Below are 13,788 nucleotides of genomic sequence, written 5' to 3' on the forward strand. Positions count from 1 at the left end.
TGCCAAGTTAAAGTTTAGAGCGAGGGGGGGGGTTAAACACATGTTCTACCCTTCATGGTATGCTAGTGAAAGGTCTCTCATTGTATTCTAATTAAAGGTCTCAACGAAAGGAACCGTTTTCAACCAACTACTGCCCTTCTTTCTGTCCTCTTATCAAAGTACGAGGTGGAGGGGGAGGGGGGGGTTGGAACTACTTTTATCCTTCATGGTACTTTTATGAAAGGTCTCAACGAAAGGAATTAATTTTTTCCAACCATAACCCTCCTCATCGACCTCTTGTTATGATCGGATATATTCCCTTATACCTCAAGAACGAATTGCCGGAAGAGGGTACTCACAAAGGGCGAGAGAGATTGGTGATGTCAAAACAAAAGCTATTTCGGTTAAAAAAATGCGCTTTATCTGCACAAGAGTTGTGCACAATTTATACTTGTTTAACTCTTTCATTCATTCTCTGTTGTATATAGTTATCATTCTCATTTTTTTCCTCCACTTCCGCACCCTATGGTTATTGTATTACTTGATCCGACTAACTTTGGTCGACTTCGGCGCACCTCTCTAATCTATGGACTTAATACCCACTTTTTCAACCTACAAACACGTCTTCAAAATGGAGACATCGGTTCCAACGGCCATATTTATTCGTTCCGCCAACAGAATTCATCTTCTTTCAACAATTTCACTTTCAGAAAAGCAATTTGCCAGAAACCTCTGTAACCGAAAACCTTTGCTTCGGTAGTTCACGTGCGCTGAATATGATCGGATTCTAAATTAGGAGTTTGGTCACGTACAACACATTAATTCTGCCTTATCTCGCGACGGACTGGCGCTATAAACCATGCTGTAGCCAGAAACTATTGACTAAAAAAATAACAGAGCTACAACACCAGCTCGCCTTAAGCCCTAGAAAAGACGCAAGAAATCACTTACTTTAGCCTCTTCCGGATCATTTTCAGAATTGCATAGGTACTTTCCAGAACTTCCTTAGACTCGCCTTGCTCTGGAAAGCGTGTTTTAAGTACTTGGGAGGACTCCTAAAAGTTGCCGTAAGCGGTTTTCGCAGAGTTCTAGGACTAGAACCCTCTAGCGGCTTTCCAGGGCTCGTCCCAAAATTTCGTCGTCTAGAAACGACATAGAAGGTCGTGGGAAAGTCTATTAAACACAATCTAAAGGTGATAAGTGGGGACTAGGTACCCAGCGGGACCGTCACCGGATTGCGGTTAGGGGGATGCGTATACATCCGGGCCCTCCAAAGGGGTCCTGTAAGGGGGCAGGCTCCAAAGCAGGGTCTTATTCAAGTACCCGGTAGTGAGTCAGCTCATATTCATTCATAGGACTTGCGCTCAGAAGGCGATGGCCAGGAAGCCAGGTAAATCTTCGAGCCAAACCCCAAGGCTGTGTCGTTGGCTCACGGAGACAAGTCGACGTCAAGGACCAAGCGTCTGAGATCGGAGGGGAGCAATCCAAAGTCTGGCTCAGGGCAGCCCGAATACAAGTCTAGAAGTTCTGGAGCACCCAAAGTTGAGGGTGTATCACAAATGTATAGGCAAGTCAGTGCGACGGGGCTCAGGGCGGCCATCGTCACGGAGATGGAGGACTCATGGAGCCTCAGTCGAGGTACATTATGGCTTTCGTCGGATGACGCGTCTCTGAAAGTTCATAAGCAGGGCAACCAAGGTGATGGCTGTGTGATATGGGCTCCTAGATGACCCGGTCACCATCTTCACGCGCCCTAAGAAGCACAATCCTGGTTTCAGGACGTGGCTATGGAGGACGTTTCTCCGCAGCCTGTGAGGTCATCCTAACATTTGGTGTCGATGAGATCCGATTTCCCAAAGTCACCCTTTTTCTATACATTTATTTTGAAATGTCGAATCTTGGAGAGCCTTTCAGACGATTAAGATTCCCTAAAGAGCCGTCTTAAAGAGTTCCTTAAAAAAAGTCTCCAGAAGAGTCCAAGAAGCTTCTTGGAAGCTTTTAGAGTCTTTAGGGTCTTTGAGACCCTTTAACACGCTTCGAGATGGTAATCTAACAGCTCTTATGAGTCCTCAAAATTCGTTAAAACCTTTTAAGATCCTTAGGAGTCGCTTTTAGTCCTTCAGATTCCTTCCTTTCTCTAATAGCTAGCTGTCTGAAATGCACAAAAACTCAAGATAATTCCTAGAGATTTAAACATTCCCCATTTTTAATAAAAATTCCAAGAAATTGCCAAGAGATTCCGAGAACTTTCACAGACCAAGGGATTAATATCCGAAAAATTAAGTAAAATTCCCTTTATTACACGCCTTGAAGACATCTGATGTTCAATGGTAAAATTTTCGAGTCCAAAGGAACCACCTGGCATCACGAAACGCATAAAATTTAATTCGGATTAGAAAAGGATTGAAAGTTATCAGTTGCCGACGCAAAGGGACGTTTATTACTGCGCAAAGGAGTGCCCCGGGGTTTCAAAGTGGGCCCGTGCGCGTTCAATCTATCTACTGGCTTTACCGATTCTTCCAGGATTTCGATTCGGGTATATTTTCGAGCATATCCCAGCGGCCTACTTGTCTAACGACGCTTGCGAATTTTAGGCAATAATCACCTCAATCGCGAGTGGGTAATAGAGAACAAAAAAAAACATGTCACGCATTTTCTAAACAACCGCAGTTACGGCCGTCGAGCTGTAAATGTAGGTCGACTGAACTAGAATTAGAAAATGACGGATAAAAAGCGCTGTGGAAATTGAGGAGAAAACTGTTCCGGTGTCGAAAACGGTACCTGCACGGGGTGATCACCTTGAAGCCTAAAGTTAACGGTCCCGCGGATGCGAAAAGAAAAGAGTTTCGGTCGGCTTTGGGGCAAGGTTGCGTGCGTTCGTCGAGCGAGACACTTACCTCCAGTTCCCAGCACCTTCAGAAGTTCAAAATTGGACATATCGACGCGCCCGAGGCCGGAGAGGTTTACTGCAACAGAAAAAAAAGAGATTACACTTTTTATTGCTTTACCCAAAAAAAAACGCTAACTTTCGCGTGATGGAAAGTGCTCTTACGCAAAAAAAGTGTGCGCACCTGATTCGGTTTGGTCATACGACCGACCTCGCCGGTTGACCTAACATTGACACAGTTAACAGATATTTTTTATGTAATTCGAAACACGCGGGGTCTTCTCAATGGAGGTGGCATTTTTAAATATGGCCGGTGTTGAAAAGAGCTTCAAATGAGATACAGTTAAGCGTGCGCATTCTTCGGCGTTGAATGGGACGAGCAGGCGGCGGGCGGGCGGCGTACCGTTGTGTATTTGTTTCACGAGGAGAGCTTTAGTTCTGTACGGCGAGGGTGAACGACACCCGGAAGTAACGTGCATACTTTGGTTGGAATGAAACTGGATCCGGCGAGTCATAGCCACCTCCAATTCATGCATGCATGGCTCGACTTCTTAACAGAGATCGCTTTGTTTTATGTGTTTAATATAAACCGAAATCTCGGCTAGTTATCTTCGCACTAGTGGAGTTCCTCAAGGATCACTATTGAGACAACTTCTGTTTATTATTATTTATTAGCACGTATTTTAAACACCGCTTACTTTTATTGACTCATTCTATATTTACGCATTAACAATACAGGGTGTCCCACCAAATACCGGCCTTCTATACTTCAAAAAGGAGGTCTCGGAATATTTTCAACATTTGTCTTCCGCTTATATCGGTAGTTGATGACAACCTTCTTATTTGAAACGAAACACCCTTTGGATGATATTTTTAGATTGTAATATACATTTCTGATTTCACATAGCGTTTGCACCTCAAACCATAATCGCCCATTTCTTTCCTCTTTAATCAACTGTGTTGATATTTTGATTAAATACAGGGGGTTCAAAAACTAATGAAATGTTTTTCAAATGGAAACCCCCTATTTTTAGATATCGCATAGTTCCAATATACGATCGGATCGATATTTACGTCACATATAAAAATATGCATATTTGGCAAATTTTTCGTATCTCGCTCAATAAGATACCGAGCAGACCCTCTCATCTCGAACACACTATATAGCCAATGCATATTTCGAAAACCGAGAACTTTTAAAATACTTTATACAAGGTTGCCCGTATTTTTGTGCTTAATAAGACGGTGATAAAAGCCGAACAGAGAATTTCCATGTAAAAAAAAAATTTAATCTTCGGACATCATTTGCCCCTTGAGAGGTTAGCTTTGAGGAGCATTCAAGGATTTTTAAAGTCTCGTTCTAGAAGCTTCAATAAAACTATCAATGTCTGCTAAAGGCTTTTGGAACCCTTAAGGGACCTTTAGACATCATTCGCCACTTGAGAGGTTAGCTTTGAAGAGCATTCAAGTCTCGTTCTAGAAGCTTCAATAAAACTATTATAATATTATATATAAGCTTTTGGAACCCTTAAGCGGCCTTTAGAAATGTTTTACCCTTTAAGAGGTTGTTGTGAACAGCATTCAAGGACTTTAAAGTCTCATTCCAGAATTGTCAATGGAACTATAAAAGTCTTCTATAGGCTTTTAGAACCCTTAATGGACCCTTAGAAATCGTTTACCCTTAAGGAGGTTTGTTTTGAAGAGCATTTCTAGAGTCTCATTCCCAGAAGCTTCAATAAAACTATCTTCCAAAGGCTTTTAGAACCCTTAAGGGGCCTTTAGACATCATTTACCCTTTAGAGGTTGATGTGAATGAAGAACATTCAAAGATTTTAGAGTCTCATTTCAGAAGCTTCAATAAAACTATAAGACCAAAAGGCTTTGATAACCCTTAAGGCCCCTCTAGAAATCCTTTGCCCTGTAAGAGATTTGCGGAGATTTGTTGTAAAGAGCATTCAAGGATTTTTAGAGTCTGATTCCAGAAGCTCCAATGAAACTATAAAGGCTTTCAAAGGGTTTAAAAACCCTTAAGGGGCCTTTATAATCCCTTTAAACTGTTTCGTTTTTAAGAGCATTTAAGGATTTTTAGGGTCTCATTCCAAAAGTTTCAACGAAACTATAAAAGTATTCAAAAAGCTTTTAAAACCCTTAAGGGACTTTCAGAGATCCTGTATCGTGTAAGAGATTTGTTTTAAAGAGCATTCAAAGATGTTTAGTTTAGTCAATGAAATTATAAAGGCATTCAAAGGCTTTTAGAACCCTTAAGAGGCCTTTAGAAGCCGTTTACCCTGTAAGAGCATTCAAGGGTGTTAAGAGTCTCATTCCAAAAGCTTCCATGCAACTATAAAGGTCTTCTAAAGGCTTTTAGAATCTTAAGGGACTTTTAAAAATATGTTACCCATTAAGAGGTTTGTTTTGAAGAGCATTCCAGAATTATTAGTCTCATTCCAGAAGAACCAATGAAACTACAAAACTCTTCCAAGGGCTTTTAGAATCTCTTAGAATTTTAGAATCTCGTTCCAGAAGCTTCAATGAAACTATAAAATTCTTCCAAGGGCTTTTGAACCCTTAAGGGGCCTTTAGATATCATTTGCCCCATGAGAGATTTGCTTTGAAGAGCATCCAAGGAATTTTAAAGTCTCGTTCTAGAAGCTTAAATAAAACTAAGAATGTCTGCTAACGGCTTTTGGAACCCTTAAAGGGTCTTTAAGAATGTTTTACCCTTTAAGAGGTTGTTGTGAACAGCATTCAAGGATTTTAGAGTCTTATTCCAGAGGCTTCAATAAAACTATAAAAGTCTTCTAGAACCCTTAATGGGCCCTTAGAATTCCTTTACCCTTTAGGAAGGGTTCGTTTTGAAGAGTATTCAAGGATTTCTGGAGTCTCATTCCCAGAGGCTTCATAAAAATGTCTTCCCAAGGCTTTTAGAACCCTGAAGGGGCCTTTAGACATCTCTTACCCTTTAAGAGGTTGTTGTGAAGAGCATTCAAAGATTTGAGAGTCTCATGTCAGAAGCTTCAATGAAACTATAAACATTCAAAGGCTTTTAGAACCTTTAAGAGGCCTTAAGAAATCCTGTATCCTGTAAGAGATTTGTTTTAAAGAGCATTGAAGGATTTTTAGAATCTCATGCCAGAAACTTCAATAAACTATAAAGGCATTCAAAGGCTTTTAGAATCCTTAGGGGACCTTTAGAAATCTTTTACCCTGTAAGAGAATTGTTTTGAAGAGCCTTTAAGGATTTTAGAATCTCATGACAGAAGCTTCAATGAAACTATAAAGGTCTTCGAAAGACTTTTATAACACTTACGGGCTCTTTCGAAATCATTTACCCTTTTTTAAAGGTTTGTTTTGAAGGGCATTCAAGGATCTTTGGAGTCTCATTCCAGAAGCTTCAATGCAACTATAAAGGTCTTCTAAAGGCTTTTAGAACCCTTCATTTGGCCTTTAAGAAGTTTCTTTTGAAGAGCATTAAAGGATTGTTAGAATCTCATGCCAGAAGCTTCATCTTACTACCTATGTAAGATGAAAAAGGTAAAAACTGTTTATTTTAGATATTTTTACGTAGAATCCATTGGCGTAAAAAATTTTCGACTACTTTTTCTGAGATTTGACCCGAAGTTGGTATTTTTTTAATGCCACATCCTGTATATCTTAACGTCAATTGTTTGCATTTTTTCCGGATTGCACTGCTGTATCATATCACATACGACCGCGAACATCTCTAATAATCACTTCGACATCGATATTGGAACTGCCTTTAAACATAATTCAATTTGCTTATATATCAAATGAAGTTTCTAGAAAAAATCGCGGAACATTCTCGAATAGTCTAGAAGGAAAGAATGCGTTCTTATCGACGGTCACTTAAATCTTTTACCGACATGATGGCGCCCCGATGTCTCTAGATTTCTAAAATATTCGTTACACCATTAAAGATTACCGCGACTCTCGAAGACTCTTTCTTAGAAACTCGTGGTACCTACTTACTTAAACAATACATCAAAGATTGGCTGTCTCTGATCTCTGGAAGCTCCTGGAGACTTTCCAAGACGGCTCTTAATGTGTCTTAAAAGTTCGAATTTAGAGTAATGGGAGATGGGTTGGGGATGCTCAAGATGGGGGTAGTTGAATTTTCAAAAAGTGATCGTTTCCAAAATGTTGGATACGAGTGGTTTTCCTTTGAAAATGTTTCATAAGTTGTAGTCATTTTTGAAACTAATTGAGAATAGTCGGAAATTCTTCAAAAATCTTTCCTAACGAAGTTTTTACGATTGGCAATCAGGACAGTTTAGGACCCTAAACCGAGTTACCAAAAAAGACGCTTACCCACTACCATATGTCACCGCAATGTTAGATAGTCTTCGCGGTGGATAATTTGAGCACGATCGACATAAAATATTAAAAATTTTGAATTTTTGTATTGTTTGAATCATTTAAACTTGTTTTAATCCAAAAACGATTTTCAAAATAAGTATACGGGATCAGTTAAAAAAGTTATCGGACCTAACCTAATTTTTTAATGAAGCACCCTGTATATTTGAATTTAAAAAGATAGCATATACTTCAAAAATATAACACTAAGAAACTCCAAACATTCGCTATTGATTCAAATAGATCTAAAAAGGATTTTCAAAATAAGTATACGAGGTCAGTTAAAAAGTTAACGGGACTAACTTAATTTTTTAATTAAGCACCCTGTATATTTCAATCTAAAAAGACAGCATATACTACAAAAATAGAACCCATGAAATTAAAAAAAAGTATACGGGGTCAGTTAAAAAAGTTAGCGGACCTAAACTCATGTTGTTAAGTAGTCGGAAGTTCTTCAAAAATCTTTCCCAATGAAGTTTTTGCGATTGACAATCAGGATAGTTTAGGACCCTAAACCGAGTTACCAAAAAAAGACGCTTACCCACTACCATATGTCACCACAATGTTAGATACGCTTCGCGGTGGATAATTTGAGCAAGATCGACATAAAATATTAAAAAATTTTATTGTATTGTTTGAATCATTTAAACTTTTTTAATCCAAAAAGATTTTCAAAATAAGTATACGGGGTCCGTTAAAAAAGTTATCGGACCTAACCTCATTTTTTAATGAAGCACCCTGTATATTTGAATTTAAAAATATAGCATATACTTCAAAAATATAACACTAAGAAACTCCAAACATTCGCTATTGATTCAAATAGATCTAAAAAGGATTTTCAAAATAAGTATACGGGGTCAGTTAAAAAAGTTATCGGACCTAACCTCATGTTGTTAAGTAGTCGGAAGTTCTTCAAAAATGTTTCCCAATGAAGTTTTTGCGATTGACAATCAGGATAGTTTAGGACCCTAAACCGAGTTACCAAAAAAAGACGCTTACCCACTACCATATGTCACCACAATGTTAGATACGCTTCGCGGTGGATAATTTGAGCAAGATCGACATAAAATATTAAAAAAATTTAATTTTTTGTATTGTTTGAATCATTTAAACTTTTTTTAATCCAAAAAGATTTTGAAAATAAGTATACGGGGTCAGTTAAAAAAGTTATCGGACCTAACCACATTTTGAAATGAAGCTCCCTGTATATTTAAATTTAAAAAGATAACATATACTGCAAAAATATAACACTAAGAAACTCAAAACATTCGCGATTGATTCAAATAGATCTAAAAAAGATTTTCAAAATAAGTATACGAGGTCAGTTAAAAAGTTAACGGGACTAACTTAATTTTTTTTAATGAAGCACCCTGTATATTTCATACTAAAAAGATAGCATATACCACAAAAATAGAACCCAAGAAATTAAAAAAAGCATATGGGGTCAGTTAAAAAAGTTGTCGGACCTAAGCTCATGTTGTTAAACAGTCGGAAGTTCTTCAAAAATCTTTCCTAGGTTTCTGGGTTCTGGGTTTTATCATTTTAAACGCATGCCATTTGGGCTAACAAACGCATCGGCTTGTTGGCAAAGATTAATAGAGTCTTTCCATCCGGAAGTGAGACAATTTGAGCGAGCATATGTCCCAACCCGGAGCGGGATATTTGAGCGAGGCGAGGAGGCGCAGCCACCGAAACTAAGCGCGGGACATTTGCGCGAGGTGATCTTTCGAAAGTTACACCGGACAGACGTGTGAATTGTTCTATTGCAATTTTCCCACAAATGAATCCATGAATAATAAAATTGCATCAGTCCGCCTTGGCTGATGCAAAAGATCGAAGTGTTTCCATACGCCTAGAGAAGGGAGATCTGCCACTGAAACGGGTGGGGGTTATCTTATCGGGGGTCGGGCCCCTGCCAACTATCAATTCCTACAAGATGGAAACGATTAAAGTTACGTAAGAGCGGCTTTCGCAACGGTCGAGCGCCTCCCGATTTTGGTTTGTTAACCCATCCGAATTGTGCAGTACCGCTAATTATTGTTATCGACGACACATTATCTATTTATAAGACGAGATTCTATATTGAGAGAGGACAGCCTACTGCTCGTGGCTGTTTACTAGAGATGCTTTTCGAGGCCTTGAATTCTACTTAGATATACCGACAAGGTCGAAATCATGGCTCACTTACACATTGTGTACGTTCCAACACTTAGCAGTGTATTTGGTAACTATTATTACTATTTATAATTGTCATTAACGGGAGGAATAAAAATCGGCGGCACGTTATCTCATTGCATTATAGTTCGCCTTAACCTTGCTAAGGTTAAAGATTTTGCTGTTTCTCTTTGTAAAAGGAAAACTACTAAAAGACACAACGCAAATTCTTAATTGATGAATACACTCGGCAGAAAAGGTTATTATACACTTATCAATTGCGAACGTAAATTACTAATAAAATTGTTTTATGTAACGTCATTCCAGCAGATTACGTAAACGTGTTGAAGTTAGCAATTCCGTTTTACTTTGTCACTGAAAAACAAGGGTAAATGAAACAAGCCTAGTTACAAGGTCCTGAGCACTAAGATCTCAAACCGTAAGATGGACGACACAGAATCCGGTACAATGTGAACGTCACGCTATAAGTCAAGTCGCAGAAGATATCAAGTGTACAGGGCGGTTCAAATTCGTGTGGCTCCGTAACTGTGAGGTAAATGGGGATAAAGATGCCCCTTTTTGTCACTAAAAAAAAACGCATTTCAAACCTTTTTTGGTATTTTGTAGTTTTCTTTGTTGTACAGGGTGTCCCATTTTCGATACTTCTATAGGGTAGTGATCTGCGTAATTCTTTCATAAAAAAAGTACTATCGGCGCAATGTGGTCTTTGTAGGTCAAACTCGAGGTCAAACTTAAAATGGTAACATCAAAATATGCTCGTTTAAGAGACACGGGAGAAAACCAAAAAATGTCAATTTCAGAATGACCATAGATTTTCTTAGTACGAAAGTACTAAGTACAAAAGATCCAAACGATTCAAAAACAGATTCAAAAACAAACAAAAATTCAAACAAATTATGAAGATTTTTTTTAGTCTTTTTTCAACCCTTTTGAATCAATATTGAACATTGACATTGACATGTTTCTACAATCGGCCATTTTTATTGATTGGTCGTATTACCATGACTCTCGCCATGGATACAATGAACAATTTAAATTTATTTAAAAATCGTAAAAAAATAAGGTTTTTTTAAATTTTTGGTTCATGTAGTCGGAAAAAATAATGCAAGAAATGACGTTTACAGGATCTTGCATTTAAACAACTTTGGGTAAAATCTCACAAACGGTGGCCCAAACAATTTTTTGACTACGCCACTGAATTTTCGAGTGAATTTTACGTAAAAACATCTAAAACAAGCAGTGTTTATCTTTTTTCTATCTTGAATGGGTACTAAAACATGATGACATCTCAAAAAGTAAAACTTTCCGTTTTCACCCTGTATCTCAGGAACAGATTCTGTTTCGGTTTGAGTGGACCTTTATATGCGTTTTTAGACCTAATATGATCTACCAAAACGTTATATTATAACGCCAAATTCAACCAAAGTTAGGAGAGAATTTCATTTTGTTTCCAAATATCTGAAGATATACAGGGCGTTCGATTTTAAAATAAAGGCTTATTGAATATCTTGATAACATGATAACCCGATGTGCAATTTTTTTTCTCACTGGACCGCAAAAAAAATGACGTTATGTGGTCTTTTTGGGTCACACCTCAGGTTCAACTTAAAATAGTAAAATCGAAATTTGAAAATTCTTTAAAAATATTAAAAATTTTTTTGTATTCTTTGAATCATTTTAGACTTTTTAATCCAAAAACGATTTTCAAAATAAGTATACGGGGTCAGTTAAAAAAGTTATCGGACCTAACCTCATTTTTTTAATGAAGCACCCTGTATTTTGAATTTAAAAGAGAGCATAATACTTCAAAAATATAACACTAAGAAATTCCAAAAATTCGCTATTGATTCAAATAGATCCAAAAAGGATTTTCAAAATAAGTATACGGGGTCAGTTAAAAAGTTAGCGGGACTAACGTAATTTTTTTAATGAAGCACCCTGTATATTTGAATATAAAAAGATAACATATACTTCAAAAATATAACACTAAGATATTAAAAAAAAATCGCTATTGATTCAAATAAATCCAAACACGATTTTCAAAATTCGAAAAATAGTATATGGGTCATTTAAAAAAGTTATCAGATCTAACCTCATTTTTTTAATAAAGCACCCTGTATATTTGAATTTAAAAAGATAGCATATACTTCAAAAATATAACGCTGAGATTAAAAAAAATTCGGTATTGATTCAAATAGATCCAAAAAGGATTTTCAAAATAAGTATACAGGGTCAGTTAAAAAGTTAGCGGAACTAACGTAATTTTTTTAATGAAGCACTCCGTATATTTCAATCTAAAAAGATAGCATATACTACAAAAATAAAACCCAAGAAATTTAAAAAAAAGTATACGGGGTCAGTTAAAAGTTATCGGACCTAACCTCATTTTGTTAAATGGCGCCCAGATATTTTCAAAGAACACAATAGATCCAAAAACATTTTCAAAATAAGTATACGAGGTCAGTTAAAAAAGTTATCGGACCTGACCTTTTTTTTAATGAAGCACCCTGTATATTTGAATCTAAAAAGATAGCATACACTTCAAAAATATAAGGCTAAGAGATTAAAAAAATTCGTTATTGATTCAAATAGATGCAAAAAGGAATTTCAAAATAAGTATATAAGTATATAATTTTTTTAATGAAGCACGCTGTATATTTGAATCTAAAAATATAGCATATACTTCAAAAAACACAATATATCCAAAAAAGCTTTTCAAAATAAGTATACGAGGTCAGTTAAAAAGTTATCGGACCTGACCTAATTTTTTTTAATGAAGCACCCTGTATATTTGAATCAAAAAGTTACCATATACTTAAAAAATATAACACTAAGAAATTACAAAATCGCTATTGATTCAAATAGATCCAAAAAAGATTTTCAAAATAGTAAGTATACGGGGTCAGTTAAAGAAGTTATCGGACCCGACCTCATTTTTTTAATGAAGCACCCTGTGCATCTAAAACGATAGCATTATGCTTCAAAAATATAACACTAAGAAATTCAAAAATTCGCTATTGATTCAAATAGATCCAAAAAAGATTTTCAAAATAAGTATACGGGCTCAGTTCAAAAAGTTTTCGAACCTGACCTCATTTTTTTAAAAATGAAGCACCCTGTATATTTGAATCTAAAAAGATAGCATATACTTAAAAAAATACATGCCTACACTACGAAAGTCCAATAATTATAAAAAGCGTGATAAAAAATTCTAGAACATTCTAAAAATTGTATAAATGAGTGTGCGTGTGTGTTTGGAAAAGAATTCTAAAAAATCTATAAAATCTAAACAAATTTCTAAAATATCTAAAAATTTAGATAATTCTAATAAAATAATTCTAAAAAAATTACAAAATTCTACAAAATGCTGTAGTGTACACCAAAATTCTACAGTGATTTTCTCTTCGGGATAAACCACTTCAAATTTTGTGCACACTAAATTTTAAAAGAATTTTTAAAAGTTCTAAATCTAAAAGATTCTAGAAAACTCTAAAAATTGTATAAAATGATTCTGTGTGCACGTGCGTTCTGAAAAAATTCTCAGGAAATTCGAGAATATCTGAAAAAATTCAAGAAAATTCTTAAAAAAATCTATACTTAGTTTTAAAAAAATTCTAAATTCTGACAAATTAAAGAAAAATAATTTTTTTTAGAAAAATCTAAAAAATTCTACAAAATGCTAGTAGTGTACACCAACATTCTACAGTGATTTTCTCCTCAAGGTAAACTACTTTATATTTTGTCAACACTAACATTTAAAAGTTCTAAATACTAACAAAAAATCTAGAAATTTCTAAACATTGTATAAAATGATAATGGTGTGAGCATTTGCGTTCGAAAAAAATTCTAAAAATAATAGGAACAACCTATCAGGTGTAAACATGCAAAAAACAAGGGGTAATCCACTTCAAATTTTGTGTATACTAAAATCCTAAGCGAAATTCTAAAAAATTTTAACAATTGTAGAAACGAGATAAAAAATTCTAGAAAAGTCTAAATATTGTTTGTATAAAGTAATTGTTATAAAAAATTCTAAAAAAATGTTCGAAAATCTTAAAAAAATACAAAAGGCTAGAGCGAGGGAGTGTACACCAAAATTCGACAGTGATTTTCTCATCGGAGTAAACTACTTCCAATTTTGTGCACAATTTTGTGTGTATAAAATTTAAAAATAAATTCTAAAAATTTAGGAAAGTCTAATTCTGAAAAATTAACATGCTTTAGTGTACCTACACCAAAATTCTACACTGATTTAGAAAAGACCGGGTGGGGTGGGGTTCATCGGATCCAATAAGTTCATTTTTAGGGGTATTTTTCGAAAAAAATTCGTTCGTCCGTCTGTTCCTCGTCCGACTCGAGAAGGAACAGAGCCG

General features: G+C 35.9%; 1 protein-coding gene across 2 annotated transcripts in view; it reads right to left on the reverse strand.

Annotated features, from left to right (window-relative positions):
• Nucleotides 1–13,788, reverse strand: part of LOC116180225 (ribosomal protein S6 kinase alpha-5-like) — a 69,322-nt gene that overhangs the window by 41,683 nt on the left and 13,851 nt on the right. For both annotated transcript variants that reach the window (XM_031500114.1, XM_031500113.1), the window contains exon 2: nt 2,877–2,945. In XM_031500114.1, the coding sequence (XP_031355974.1) occupies nt 2,877–2,945 (69 nt within the window). The remainder of the gene's footprint in view (nt 1–2,876; nt 2,946–13,788) is intronic.

This window comes from Photinus pyralis, unplaced genomic scaffold, assembly GCF_008802855.1.
Source record: "Photinus pyralis isolate 1611_PpyrPB1 unplaced genomic scaffold, Ppyr1.3 Ppyr1.4_LG9, whole genome shotgun sequence".
Lineage (NCBI taxonomy): Eukaryota > Metazoa > Arthropoda > Insecta > Coleoptera > Lampyridae > Photinus > Photinus pyralis.